The sequence below is a fragment of the Candoia aspera genome, chromosome 3, assembly GCF_035149785.1.
Source record: "Candoia aspera isolate rCanAsp1 chromosome 3, rCanAsp1.hap2, whole genome shotgun sequence".
NCBI lineage: Eukaryota > Metazoa > Chordata > Lepidosauria > Squamata > Boidae > Candoia > Candoia aspera.
In genome coordinates, this window is record NC_086155.1 from 51,361,267 (window position 1) to 51,373,830 (window position 12,564).

The 12,564-nt window shown below is 42.2% G+C and overlaps 1 protein-coding gene across 1 annotated transcript; it reads right to left on the reverse strand.

Annotated features, from left to right (window-relative positions):
* Positions 1-2,605: 2,605 nt before the first annotated feature.
* Positions 2,606-12,514, reverse strand: ETV7 (ETS variant transcription factor 7). Its single transcript, XM_063297646.1, has 8 exons — positions 12,345-12,514; positions 8,629-8,752; positions 7,539-7,703; positions 6,832-6,954; positions 5,288-5,521; positions 4,867-5,009; positions 3,619-3,719; positions 2,606-3,069 (listed from the first exon to the last, which is right to left on the reverse strand). The coding sequence occupies exons 1-8, from the start codon at positions 12,348-12,350 to the stop codon at positions 3,015-3,017; spliced, it is 951 nt and encodes a 316-aa protein (XP_063153716.1). The 5' UTR covers positions 12,351-12,514; the 3' UTR covers positions 2,606-3,014.
* Positions 12,515-12,564: the final 50 nt, after the last annotated feature.

Below are 12,564 nucleotides of genomic sequence, written 5' to 3' on the forward strand. Positions count from 1 at the left end.
ATGCAGGCTGATGTCATGATGTTTGTGTCATCTGCCCCCTTGCCTCCCCCCCCTCCCAGATGCTGGTAATGCCACTCAGATGTGTCATTTTGTTCAAAAATATGCCATTTAAGAAATGTGGCTCCTCAACTATTACTGAGATTATGAACCAGCAGAAGAAAGTATATTTCTCTACTGTAAAAAAAATGCTACTGGCATCAGTTCAAATATAATGGAGGACAACATTATTTCACCAATACTGCAGTAAGATTCAACTGGTAGTTTATGTCAGCATCCAACACCTGCTGTACTTTGAGGCCATAAAGTGGAGGGCAATCTAACTTTCTCTCATGCTGATGGTAGATAATCAAGATGCCTTCACTCTCGCAGCAAAGATTCTTATCAAGCCACATCATGCCATATGTCTGAAAGACTGTCAGCCGAGTCTACATCTAGTTGCCAAACAGTTATGTGAAGTCGGAAGACAGATTTTTTGAAGAGTCTTGGCTAGGGAGTTGCACGGGGCTCTCTCTGAAAGTCTGCAAAGTAGATCAGTAAGGCTGCTTCACCACAAAGAACCCACCTAAAATCTAACCCTTTACTCATGTTTCCTACACATGTGGCCAAAGTGCATAGTCATTAATCTCCAAAATTGAACTAGTCCCTGTATTTAGCAGAATAAAGGCAATGTCTCATATATATATATATATATATATGAGTAGCGTGATTCAGCATCAAGGGAGATCTAAATCAGGCCTGCACAATGTATGGCCCACAGACTGAACTTGGCCTGCCAGGCAGCCTTGTGCAGCCCAGCATTTTCAAAAACTCAATAAATCCACAAACATCACCAGCACCAGGAAAGAGGCACTGCCACCCTGAAAGACATGCTGCCAAGCACCTCCAAGCTTCTCAGACGCTGCTGGCTGCAAAGCTGTTGCCTCTCCTCTAGCCAAAAACAGCTGATGGGCGCACCAGATATTTCTTTGTGGCCCACAATTATTTTTAATTTATCAATGTGGCCCTTTCTCCTCTACAAGCCATGCAGGCCTGACCTCTATACATCTGCCACTTACAGTTAAGTGATTAGTATTGATGTTTCCTCTTCTGTGAATGCACCTTCATGCCCAAGTAGTGCGACTTACTGCTCACAACCAGAGCTAAATCACAGTCAGAGGCCATGACGTGACATGAAAACTATCCCACTTAGACATGAAAAGTTTGACAAAGATCAGCAAAAGACTCAACAGAACAAAAATCAAACAATGGGCTCAGTCTTTCCTCTCGTGTTGATGTGATCAGCACACTGAGACATTTCTGCAACCCATCAATGAAAGGTAATGTTTTGGGTGAAATTTTGTTCCCATACCAGGGTTAATAAAAGAATATTTTATCTCAGATTCTATTTATCTCTTGTAAAAACAGAAACAAAATAGAAACTTCATAGTACAAGATAAAAACTATTAAATATAATTAATTACTTTGACCTTGATCTATAAAACTAGTTGGTAGAAGATCAGCATTTAGTGAGATAACAAGCCAGCCTACATTATCTGTAAGAGAACTGGGCAAACTTTTAACTGCAGGCAGCATCATAAGATGGATTTGTAATGGGCGATCAATTCATTTACCCCCGTCTTTCTCCCAGTGCCCTTGGGTGGGGTTCCTGGGAGATAAGGAGATGCTGACACACTTCTCCCCATTCCCTCCCCCATAAAACCCTTCTTTACAACTCAAGTTTTTCTGTTCCTGGCAGGCTTTCCTTCCCTTTCCTAGCAGGTCTGCTAACAGCAATGGGAAGCCAGCATCAGGAAATGGTTGCTGGAAGAATCAAGAAAAATTTACTGCACGCAATTTACACCTAGGTTTGTAAGTTTCAGGTAGTTTTAGTTCTAAGGAGAAAATTGTTTTATTTTTAAAAGTAGGCAGAGTGAAAGTCAAATTAATCCCATAATGGACTTTGGTAGTGATTGCATATTGCCAATCAAGTCTTTATCTGGATTCACATATTAAGCCATGGTTTATTTTAATCCTAATTTGTTGAAGCACACGTAGTGGCTCAGGGATCTCGTACTCTGTATCACCCCCCTCCATAGTGAGTGCCCACTCGCAGCCCTTGCCAACCTGCCCACAGCACCTGTTGGCCCACCCACACCCCCTAGCACCTGCCCATGGCACCCACACACACCTTCGTGCTCTTGCCTGGGACTCCTGCTCCTTCCCACTTCAAGACCTGCACAGTCCTGGGATTACAATGGCAACTGGGACTGCCAGGGTTGCCGTCACTAAGTGATGCAGTCGTGTGATGTCACACTATTCGACCACATTGCTTAGTGATGAAAATTCTGGTCCTAATTGCTGCTGTAGCCCAAGACTACCTGTAAACCCTGGTTAAGTAATGCTTTATAAATCAGAATGGATGTGAATTCATTGCACTGAGCCATCATGTGGTTTCAATTGTTGCATGAACTGAACAAGTTACCGTATAGCCTATCCAGCCAAGTTTGATTAGATTAACCATAGCTCAGTGTGCTGGGTGAACCAGATTATACTGTTTTTTGACTGCCTGTCTTGATCCTGTCTTAGCACTCCTGGCATAAAACACTGATCAGTTTGCAAATGTGTGTTTTTGTTGTTGTTGTTTTTTAGTGTTGAAAAACTGCTTAATTTCCCATGACATATTTTTATATGGGAGGAGGGTATCTTTGAGAATAGCTAAGAAACTCTACACCACTGTGATTGGCAGAGGAACTAGAACTGATTTGAGGACTGTTTTTTGAACATAAGGACTTTCTGTTTTGTACAAATGTTTCTATTCAGTTTGACAGCAGAAGTCCAGTGGATTCGTTCTTTGCATTTCATTTACAGGATGGACAATGCTCCAAGGCCTTTTTCCTTTCTGGCTTCATAGAGACATCAAACATTTTGCTATTGATTAACACAAGCTCTTGATGTCACTATGACTTGGCAAACGTCTACAGTGAGATTTCCGATAAAACTTTCCAGTCCTCCCCTTTCTGCTCTTCATTGTTCAGCTACTCCAATTTACTGGCGGTATACTGTTTTATTTCTCCAGGAATTTTTAGGAATCTGGAATTAAGCACAAAAAAAGTATTCAACTTTTTTTCTGGTGATCCAAACCCATTCTATCCTTCCCTCCCTCCCTCCGTCTCTCAGTAACACTCACACACACACACACACATAATTCAGGGATGGAGGGGAATGGATCCATATCTATTAAAATATTTATGTTAATTCTACAGGTCAGACAGTGCTGTACGGGATACGCTAATGTCCCTGCTTTATTACATGAAAAGTAAAGATATTTAACTCCTTGTATAGCATAGAAAACATGTTCTAAATTGCTTTAATTTACAGGTAGTCCTCGCTTAACTACGGTAATTGGAATTGGAATTTCTGTTGCTGACTGCATAGCTTAGTGACGGCAATGCCAGCAGTCCTGGTTGCTGTTGCTAAGGGAGGATCTTAAATGAGTATCATGGATCATTATGCAAGGATCTCACATGACTATGACTTGCAACTTCCTGCCAGCTTCCAATAAGCAAAGTCAATGGGGAAGGCAGCAGGAAGTTGCAAGTGGGAAATGGGGGAGGACTTAGGGACTCATCTTGACCTCACCTGAATAATAATTTCTGTCCAGTTTCTTTTTTGATGATGTTGAGTTTATAGTAATGCCTCAAAGCTCTTGACATCTTCTCATATGTCATATTCTTTCGGTTCTGAAAATTGTTTAAAAATTGTGACTGTAAAAACATCAGTTTGCTTTCTCTTGCCTATCATTTCAGAAGTTTGGATTAGAAAAGGGCTGTCAAGGAATCTGCATGCATAGCCCCTTTCAGTGGAGGTAGGCTGGGAATTATACATCCAAACATAAATGCCAACAAAGGTTTTGTTTTAAATGCAGTTAAACATCACAGATTAATTTGGATTTTTCACAGGCTTCACAAATTAATTTGGATTTTTTTTTTAATCTGTTTGATCATGTCTGATTCTCGGAGACTGCCTGAACCAGTCCCTGCAGTTTTCTTGGCAAGTTTTTTTAGAAGTGGTTTGCCATTGCCTCCTTCCTAGGGCTGAGAGAGAGGGACTGGCCCAAGGTCAGCCAGCTGGCTTTGTGCCTAAGGTGGGACTAGAACTCCCAGTCTCTTTGTTTTTTAGCCTGGTGCCTTAACCACCACACCAAACTAGCTCTCTACTTTGGAATGAAAAGAATGTAAAAGGGACCCAGTGTGGTGTAGAGTTAAGACAGCAGACTAAGACCCAGAAAACCCAGATTCAAATCCCCTTTCAATCTCTAGGTGACTCTGGGCCAGTATTGATATTTCAGCCCAACCTATCATACCAAGTTCTTCTGAGGATTAAATGAGGAATCCAGTCCATGCTCCCTTGAATTCTTACAAGAAAGTCAAGGTAGAAATATAATAAATCCATACATGTACTCCCTTTGCCCCAGAGTGTATCAGATCATCTTACGTGCACTCCCTTAATCTAAATCCTTCTAAATGCCCTAGAATCACAATGCCTCAAGTCCCAGATGATGGAGGTTGTACTTTTAACACCACCAGAGCCAGGTTAGGAAAGGCTGGAACCACAGTTGTTGGCCATAGCTCATTATGAGATCAGGAGCAGCCCTGCTTTTAGCAAGCCTGACAAAGCTTATGGCAAAGGAAGAGGCACATTTGTCCACATGTAGGGAATGTAACTTTGTTAAATTATCTCGAAAGAGTATTGGGGGACTACAGGAGATACACAAATTGGTGCCCTCCAGGTATGCTGAGAGTGATACTCCCTGAATTCCTAGTCTGCACAGCTGAACAGAAATTAACCTCTATTTATGGAGCTTAGAGCGATCACCTTATTTAGTACCTTCTGATTTCCCCAGAGTCCAGCAAGGCCATTAGGATCTACCACCCGAAAGATCCTGGTTTCTTTGTCTTCCCATTTGATAAATGATTCATACCGGCTGTCAGAGAGGAGCTGGTAGATGTAATCCAAAAGTAACCTGCAGTCTGACAATTAGTTACATTGAAAGAAATGTTCAAGTGAGGATAACACAAGTTAGCTCCTACTCCACTGCATCACTGTTAAGGAGAACTGTTGGATGCATTTGCAGGTGGCCATTGCTGAGCAAAGAATAAAGTTGGATCCACGTGCTGCCAAGTCTGTGTTGTTCACCAGTGAGGGGAGTGGGACATGTTCAGCAAGTGCTCTCGATTACAAAAACAGGTAAGCATTCTTGACAACCACATAGCAAAAGAGTAACAGAATTTCGTGACATTACACTTACCCGCTATTTTACCACTGATTGGGGCAGATGTTTTTACAGGAAAAGAGCAAACATTTCCCCTGTGACCGATCTCTAGGTTGCAATAAGCAAGAGGTGTCACCCCAGGAGTAGAGAGAGTCTTGGTGGAAGACTGAGATGGGTCCAAATAGCCTGCATGACTAGTGATGATGATTGGATGTTCTGAAGGCAATGCAGGGCCCTTAGCTGGGAAATCTTCTAGGTTGCATTTGGGACCTGTGAGACCAGATGGGGAGATTCAAAACAGAGCTTCTGTCCTTTCCTAAACCAGCCATCCTCAATCTGGAGCCCACTAAGTATAGCCATCTGAAAAATACCTGGTTGGGAAAGGCAGATCTACACCTAATCAACTGGAAATTGATGCAACAGAAAGTGCTGCAACCATATACATTAACTGTGTTCATCTTGCTAAGAACATGGTCATCTTTGAAGTCTGTTTGGTCATAACCTTTTTATTTGAAGAAAATGCCTTATGAGGTTTGTTCCAGGCTATCCATGCCTGGACCATTTCTCAAACATTTTTGGAAATGCTTATGGTAGAGATCCATACAAATTCATTCTTCATTTACCTAAATGAGTAGTAGACAGACAGGCAGCTTACCAACAGATAGATTCAACTAATTCTGAGTCAGAACACTAGTTTGCTTAAGCTAATGCCATCCTAACTGGATGTAGCAGTGGAAAAGACAAATAGCAGGAGCCACTTCCCGTGGCTTTGCTGAAAGGGCAACTCTCTTGAGGTTCTTCTCTCTGTGAATTCCTTCCTTTCAAGCTAATTTTAAGAATTATGTAATTTGAAGAAGTGGTGGCTGAGTATGTTTGTTTTTATCTTTCCTCCCCACCTGTTTTTCTTTTTGAGTCATATCTTTAAATTAGAAAGTTATATGAAGGAATGTTTTGCCTACTGTACTGTAGTTTCAATTGAGCTCCTATAAGCTGCTCTGGTGGTGTTGGAGAAGACTCCTGAGAATACCACAGATAGTCAAGAATGCAAACAAATGGCTCATTGAACAAATCAATTCAGAGTTGCCACTTGAGGCATAACCACGCTCAGATTATCATATGTTGAATACATTATGCAAAGTATCAACTCCCTTGAGAAATTTCTAATGTTGGAAAAGATGCAATACAAGACAAGACAAGAAGAGAATGACCAACAGCAAGATGGATTAACTCAATTACAGCAGTGATGGGTGCATCAAGACCTGAAGAACCAGTTTGGGGACAGATCCTCCTGGACACAATCTATGTGGTCACTAAGAGTTGGCACAAACTTGATGGCACATAATCAATCAATCAATCAATCAATCAATCAATCAATCAATCCTCTGTGCGAATGGTAACCAATAAACTGATGAGCAGTAACACTCCAAGATCTCAGGAAATGAGCTGCTGAGGATTGTATCTGGAACCATCTGGAAGATCAGCATGCATTTTGCCTGTGTATCCTCCTGTACAGGTACTGGCCCAAAATGTCAGCCAATTACCTACCATGATATATATAACCACTGTTCCACAGCACTCACCTTCTGCAGTGCTCTGGGTCAGGTTATGCTCTGTATCCCAAAAGGGAATATTAAAGAGAGGGCTACACACAAGGGCTCTTCTCTGGGTCTTTATGTATTGGAGTAATTCATACAACACATCTCCTGTGAGAAAAGGAACAGAAATACCAGTAACACTTCATTGGTATCAGTATCAACTCGTGACAAAAATGATGCCATTTCTTCTTGGAAGAACCCTCCCCGCCCCCTCCAATCTGCTGCTTATTTCAGAAGGGCTACTTTCAACTTTGGGAATTTCCAACTTTCTGCAAACCAGAAATATAGTTCCCTTGCACACATTTGTGGTAATCTGAAATCCTCTGTTAAAATTGGCAATGCATTCAGCCCATTCAGTGTGGATTAATTTGTTATCTCTTGCTCTAGGGAAGCATCTTTTGAAAAATGTACTAACGTGAAGGTGATCAAACAGCCACTGGAGTACACTGGTTCTTTCCATCACAAACATCTATCACATTGTAAAGCTGGTCATTCCATGGGCTTTGGTTAAACCAACAAGAACCTGACTACAAAAGACAATTTGGAAGGCACATCTATTTCAAAGGAGATCAGAGACTTGATGCACCTCATAGTCTTCGAGGTATTCCTCATTTGTATTTGCTCCATGGGATAATTCTGAGATAAGAATGTAGACACCCATAGCCTTGACCAATGAACACAACACCACTAACCTGAATTAGGAGCCCGAAATTTGAAATCTTCCTTGGTGAGAATACAAAGGGCTTTTCCATTCATTTCAAAGTTACTGTCATCAGATTTCCTGAGTGAATATTCTTTTTCAGCCCATCTTAGCCAGTGAATCACATCATCTTTGCTCCATAGAAATGGTTGGATTCCTGAAATCAAACCAGGTTATATGTAAATAAACATAAGACGACCTGTTATCTATCTACCCAGTCAGTTTTTTGCCCTTCTTTTGGACAAAGCATAAAATGTCTCAGAAAGCAAGTAAAGGACATCTCAGAAATTATTATTATTGTTACTTATTCCTTCCCACTAGTATCACTCTCCAGCAGTTTTAAAGATAACTCATGATAAATTTTCAAAAGGTGATTTTTTAAAAAAATTCTTTCTGTGATAGGAAGCAACTTTACACCAGGTCCAACTAATTGATGATTTACTCAATAGTATCTACTCCTGGTTTCCTCAACCAGATGTCCTCAAGATATATCAGACTAGAACTCCCACCAACTTCAGGCCTTTCCTTTTCCAGATCTGATGGACTACAACTCAAGATGTGCTGGACTGTAATATGTAGCTAGGGAATACTGGGAGTTGAAGTCCAAACACATCTAATTTGTACAGCGTTGGTCCTTAAATTAGGGGCAGGTAACATTTTATAATGTGGTCAAGATTGCTTGACCACAGAATGGTATAGAATGGTGTTTCTCAACCTTGGCAACTTTCAGATGTGTGGATTTCACCTCCCAGAATTCTCCAGCCAGCCTTGTGGAGTTGAAATCCACACATCTGAAAGTTGCCAAGGTTGAGAAACACTGGTATAGTGTTTCTCCAAAAGCACTCCAAAAAGTAGGAGAACCAAGCTAACATTTAAATTGGATTTAATGTAAATGTCATCAAAATGAAAATAAATGCATTAAATACAGTCAATAAGAAAATGTATATGTAAGCCTTCTGCTTAATGTCATATTAAAAATTACAATTTGGTGGCCCTGCTTGGAGAAGCCTGTAGAGCACAGACCCAAGGCTTTGGAGAACCACCTTTGGAAAGCTGCCTTATATAATACCTCTTCTACTCACTGAGTCGGCCTGGCAATGTGCAGATTTGTCCATCACAGAACGACTGTATAGATGTCTCCGAAGTGGGGGGCAAGGGCAAAGCTGATGTGGCCACAGGAGTCAAAGAGCTAGCTGCCACTTCAACCTTGAGGGAGGAGAAAGATACTGAAGATATCCCTACAGGATAGATTCCCTACAGGAAATCAGCTGTATTTCCCTAGTGCATCTTCTGTCACTGTGTACTGCCTAGAAGCCAGGTAAATGAGAATCTATGACAGAAAACCTTTGTAAGGTAATTAGAGCCAGAGAACCAATATGCTTCAGCAGAAATTCTGCTGGATAGACAGGAGAGACTCGATTAGTTCTCATGGGAGAACTTAGATCAACAATTGTCTCCAAAGCTAAACTACATCCCAGGATCGCTGTGCAAATAAAATGGAACAATTACACAGAGAAAGGATGGGATAAAAGGGAGTAAAAGGCCTCTGTTCCTAGAAGCAGCTGAGCTAGTAGAATGCACACAAGTTGATCACAACTGTGTGGAAAACAATGTTGATTGTTCATTCTGAGCAGCTCATATCTTTATCCTATGTCAGAAGTGGAACATGCACAGTTGCATTCCAATTACTGAAGGAGGGTTATTTAAGCTGGTTCCACATAAGTAATGGATGGCTATAGGAAGTGATGGCTTTGCCTAGCCAGGGACAGGAAATCGTCCCATCTCCTTCTTTGCTTTCTGGGCAGAGGAAAGTGGCACCTTGCCTTGTGCTGGGCTGGCATCACCAGGCACCTTCATTAGAGCTCAGCTGCTGCTATTTTCCCCTTCTAAGCATACTACTCACCATAAGGCACCAAAGACCAAGTGCCCCATCCTAGAAAAAAATAACGACCAGTTCCCACAAACCAGACTGACCACCTAGACCACATTGGCATGATATTTCCAAACATTCTGGAAACCCTCTGTGAGACTGCTGTTCACCATCCTTTGCGTGTGCATGCCTCTTCTAATTCAGAAAATAAAGTAACGATCCTCACGGCACCCTTGTGTAGTTATACTGGACAGTTATGTAGTTATATATGGTGCCCTTCTGTAGATATACTAGAATACATGCATCAATCATTATGCAGTGATGTAGTAGGATGAGTTGTCCTGATGGACTTGGAATGATGCAAAGGTCTCAAGATGGATCAAAATCTGGCTCAGTGTCACATACAGCAGACACCAAGAAGCTTCCTGCCTGATTAAAACACCTAGTTGCAGGCACACCTGCCTTCTAGCTGTAGACAAATAAAAGGGCAGAAGCATTAAGTAATGAAGAAGGAGGTTGTTGGGCATTCCTAGAGTCATTTCTGTACACTGTGTGTATCAAGGAGGAGGAATCTGCAGTTGGAGAGACAGCAGGGGCAAGCAGGACAAGAGAGAGAGAGAGATCTGCTGAGCTATAGGAAAGGGCTACTGTATGCTTTTGGAAAGGACTATTGTATGCTTTTTGGAAAAACAGACCAGAGATTGGCAAAGGTGTTTGGAATCCAAGAAGCCCAGAAGAGTCATTTTTCTCTCCTCCCTTAGATAAAAGGAAGTCCAGAAGTGAAAGCACAGAAAGGAGCAGCATGAGGCAGAGAAACAGATAACACACTATAAAAAGCTCTGTTTGAAATGGTTTACATTGAAGTATATAATTATAGCTTGTTAAGCTAAGCCCATGGTATGTATTAAATATCACTGTAAATCAAGAACACGTGTGTGTGTGTCTGGAAAGTTCCTGTCCCTTTTCCCCACCCTCCACAAGGGGATAAATTTAAAAGTAAGATGCTGTCCCCCAACAAGTAGAAATTAGGAACTGAGATTAAGCATATCCAGTGGCAGCTCTCAGGTAACTAAGCAGGAGTTGATTAGTGTTTGCAAGGGAGATCACCTCTAAATCCCAGGGCTGTTGAGTCTGGGAAGCTAAACAAGCAAACACACCTGGCAGAGGTATCCGCAAAGTTTGGTTAAAAAAAGTCAAGATGGTGGCTGTGATGGTGAGACCGAAGCTCCACCTAATTTCTGTGTGCATCACATCTCACCACTGAAGCCACCATCTTGACTTCTTTGACCACATTCTGCAGGCACTCCTGAAATCTGGAAAGAAAGCAGCTGTAGGAAAACACACCAGTTTTTTGAGATAGTTAAAACTCACAAATTAATAAAGAACTAAGTTTTCAAAGACCAGAGTTCACCAAACATTTGATGAAGTAAACTCTAATCCATGAATGTAGATGCCATAATAAACAAATTACTCTTCATTGTATCACAAGACTCATTGTTGATTTTGCAGCTGTAATTCTGTTTTAGCACTGCACAAATGTCATATAAAAATTTACTTCAAAAAAAAGTTACAGATTCATTCTTAAACACCAGACTACTGGAGAAACTAAAAGTGAAAGATGCCTACATGTTTTCATTTCAGTTTTGTTCTGGTAGGTCTTGAAAAAAATAATTTTTGGTACTTTAGTTATAATGGTATGGAGAATGGGGTGCCATTTTTACTTGTTTGATATTTTATATCTATACACACACACACTTTTAATTTGACTGTAAATTGCTCTAAGTCCTGCCAAGCAGTATATTAATTCATGCATGCTTGCATGTAAATAAATAGATTTCCAAAGACCTTTCTTTTAAAACAAAGAATAGCGTATCATCTCTCTTTTAGCAACAATAACACTTGGTTTAAACAAGTGTTCCCACAGACAGTGTTCGGTTATCCTTCTCTTTCTCTGTTTGAGGAGAAATATCTTTTGACTTAGCAGCTTCTGATACAGGAATGCATAACCCACATGGTCTAGACCAGTGTTTTTCAGACTTGGCAACTTTAAGATGTGTGGACTTCAACTCCCAGAATTGCCCAGCCAACATGCTGGCTGGGGAATTTTGGAGTTGAAGTCCACTCATCTTAAAGTTGCCAAGTCTGAAAAACACTGGTCTAGACTAAAGCAGAGGGCAAATTGGGCAAGAAAGGGAACACATGTGGGGGAAGGGGGAAGGTTGCCCATCCCTGGTCTGAAGTAAATTTTCCCAAACAGGCACCACCATTTTTGTTAAAGCATAATACCCATAATCCCCAGTCAACATGCCCCAAAGTAATGCAGACTGGGAATCACTGTTACATGGATTTAGCCTTAAAATAAGCGCTCCAAGGTGTTTCAGCTCACAATTTTCCCATTTGAAACAGCTCATTAACTTCCTCCCGGATTAATTTTGTCGGACAAAACATTGTTTCTCAAAGAAAACTGTCAGCTGCTTAATGTCTTCTTTTTCTTGTGAGAGGCCTGGGGAATTCCAGACTTTGTCCACTCTGAAATGATTTTCTTTTAAACCATCAGAAAAATGATTTCAGTGAATTCAGCCTGGTCCAGAGAACCCAATGGTTTCTGAAGAGGCGGAAGCGCCCATGCCCAGACGCTGCCCTCCAGATGCTGCATCCCACGATTTCCAGACCATACGAAGTCCAAGGAGGGCGATGCGAGAATCGGGGAAGCCGCCTGGCGAAAAGGCGGTGGCGGCTGGACTGAACGGGTCGGACCTTGGGATGAATGTGTGTGAAGCGAGAGGAGGGGAAGGACGCATTGGCAGGATTGTAGGCATGCGGGAATCTACGGCGCTGAGGCAGGAAGGCAAAAACAAGGCAGGGAGACCCCGGGAAGATCGAGGGGGCAGAGCGCCTGCCGCCGCCGCCGCCCCCCCAAACTCTTACCTGCATTACAAGGGGAGGCGAGAGGGGGAACCGCGGGGCCGGGATCGTCCGGATGCGCGGGGGCTCCTACCCAATTCCCCACCAGCCCTCTCCCCGCCCGGGCGCTGCTCGCTGTTCTTTCGGGAAACGAAAATGAAAGGCGCCGGCTCCGAAAGGTGCTGGAGTTTGGCCCGGGAAAGAGCGGCCACGCCACTGCGCCGGCTTCGGCCGCCCCTTGGCA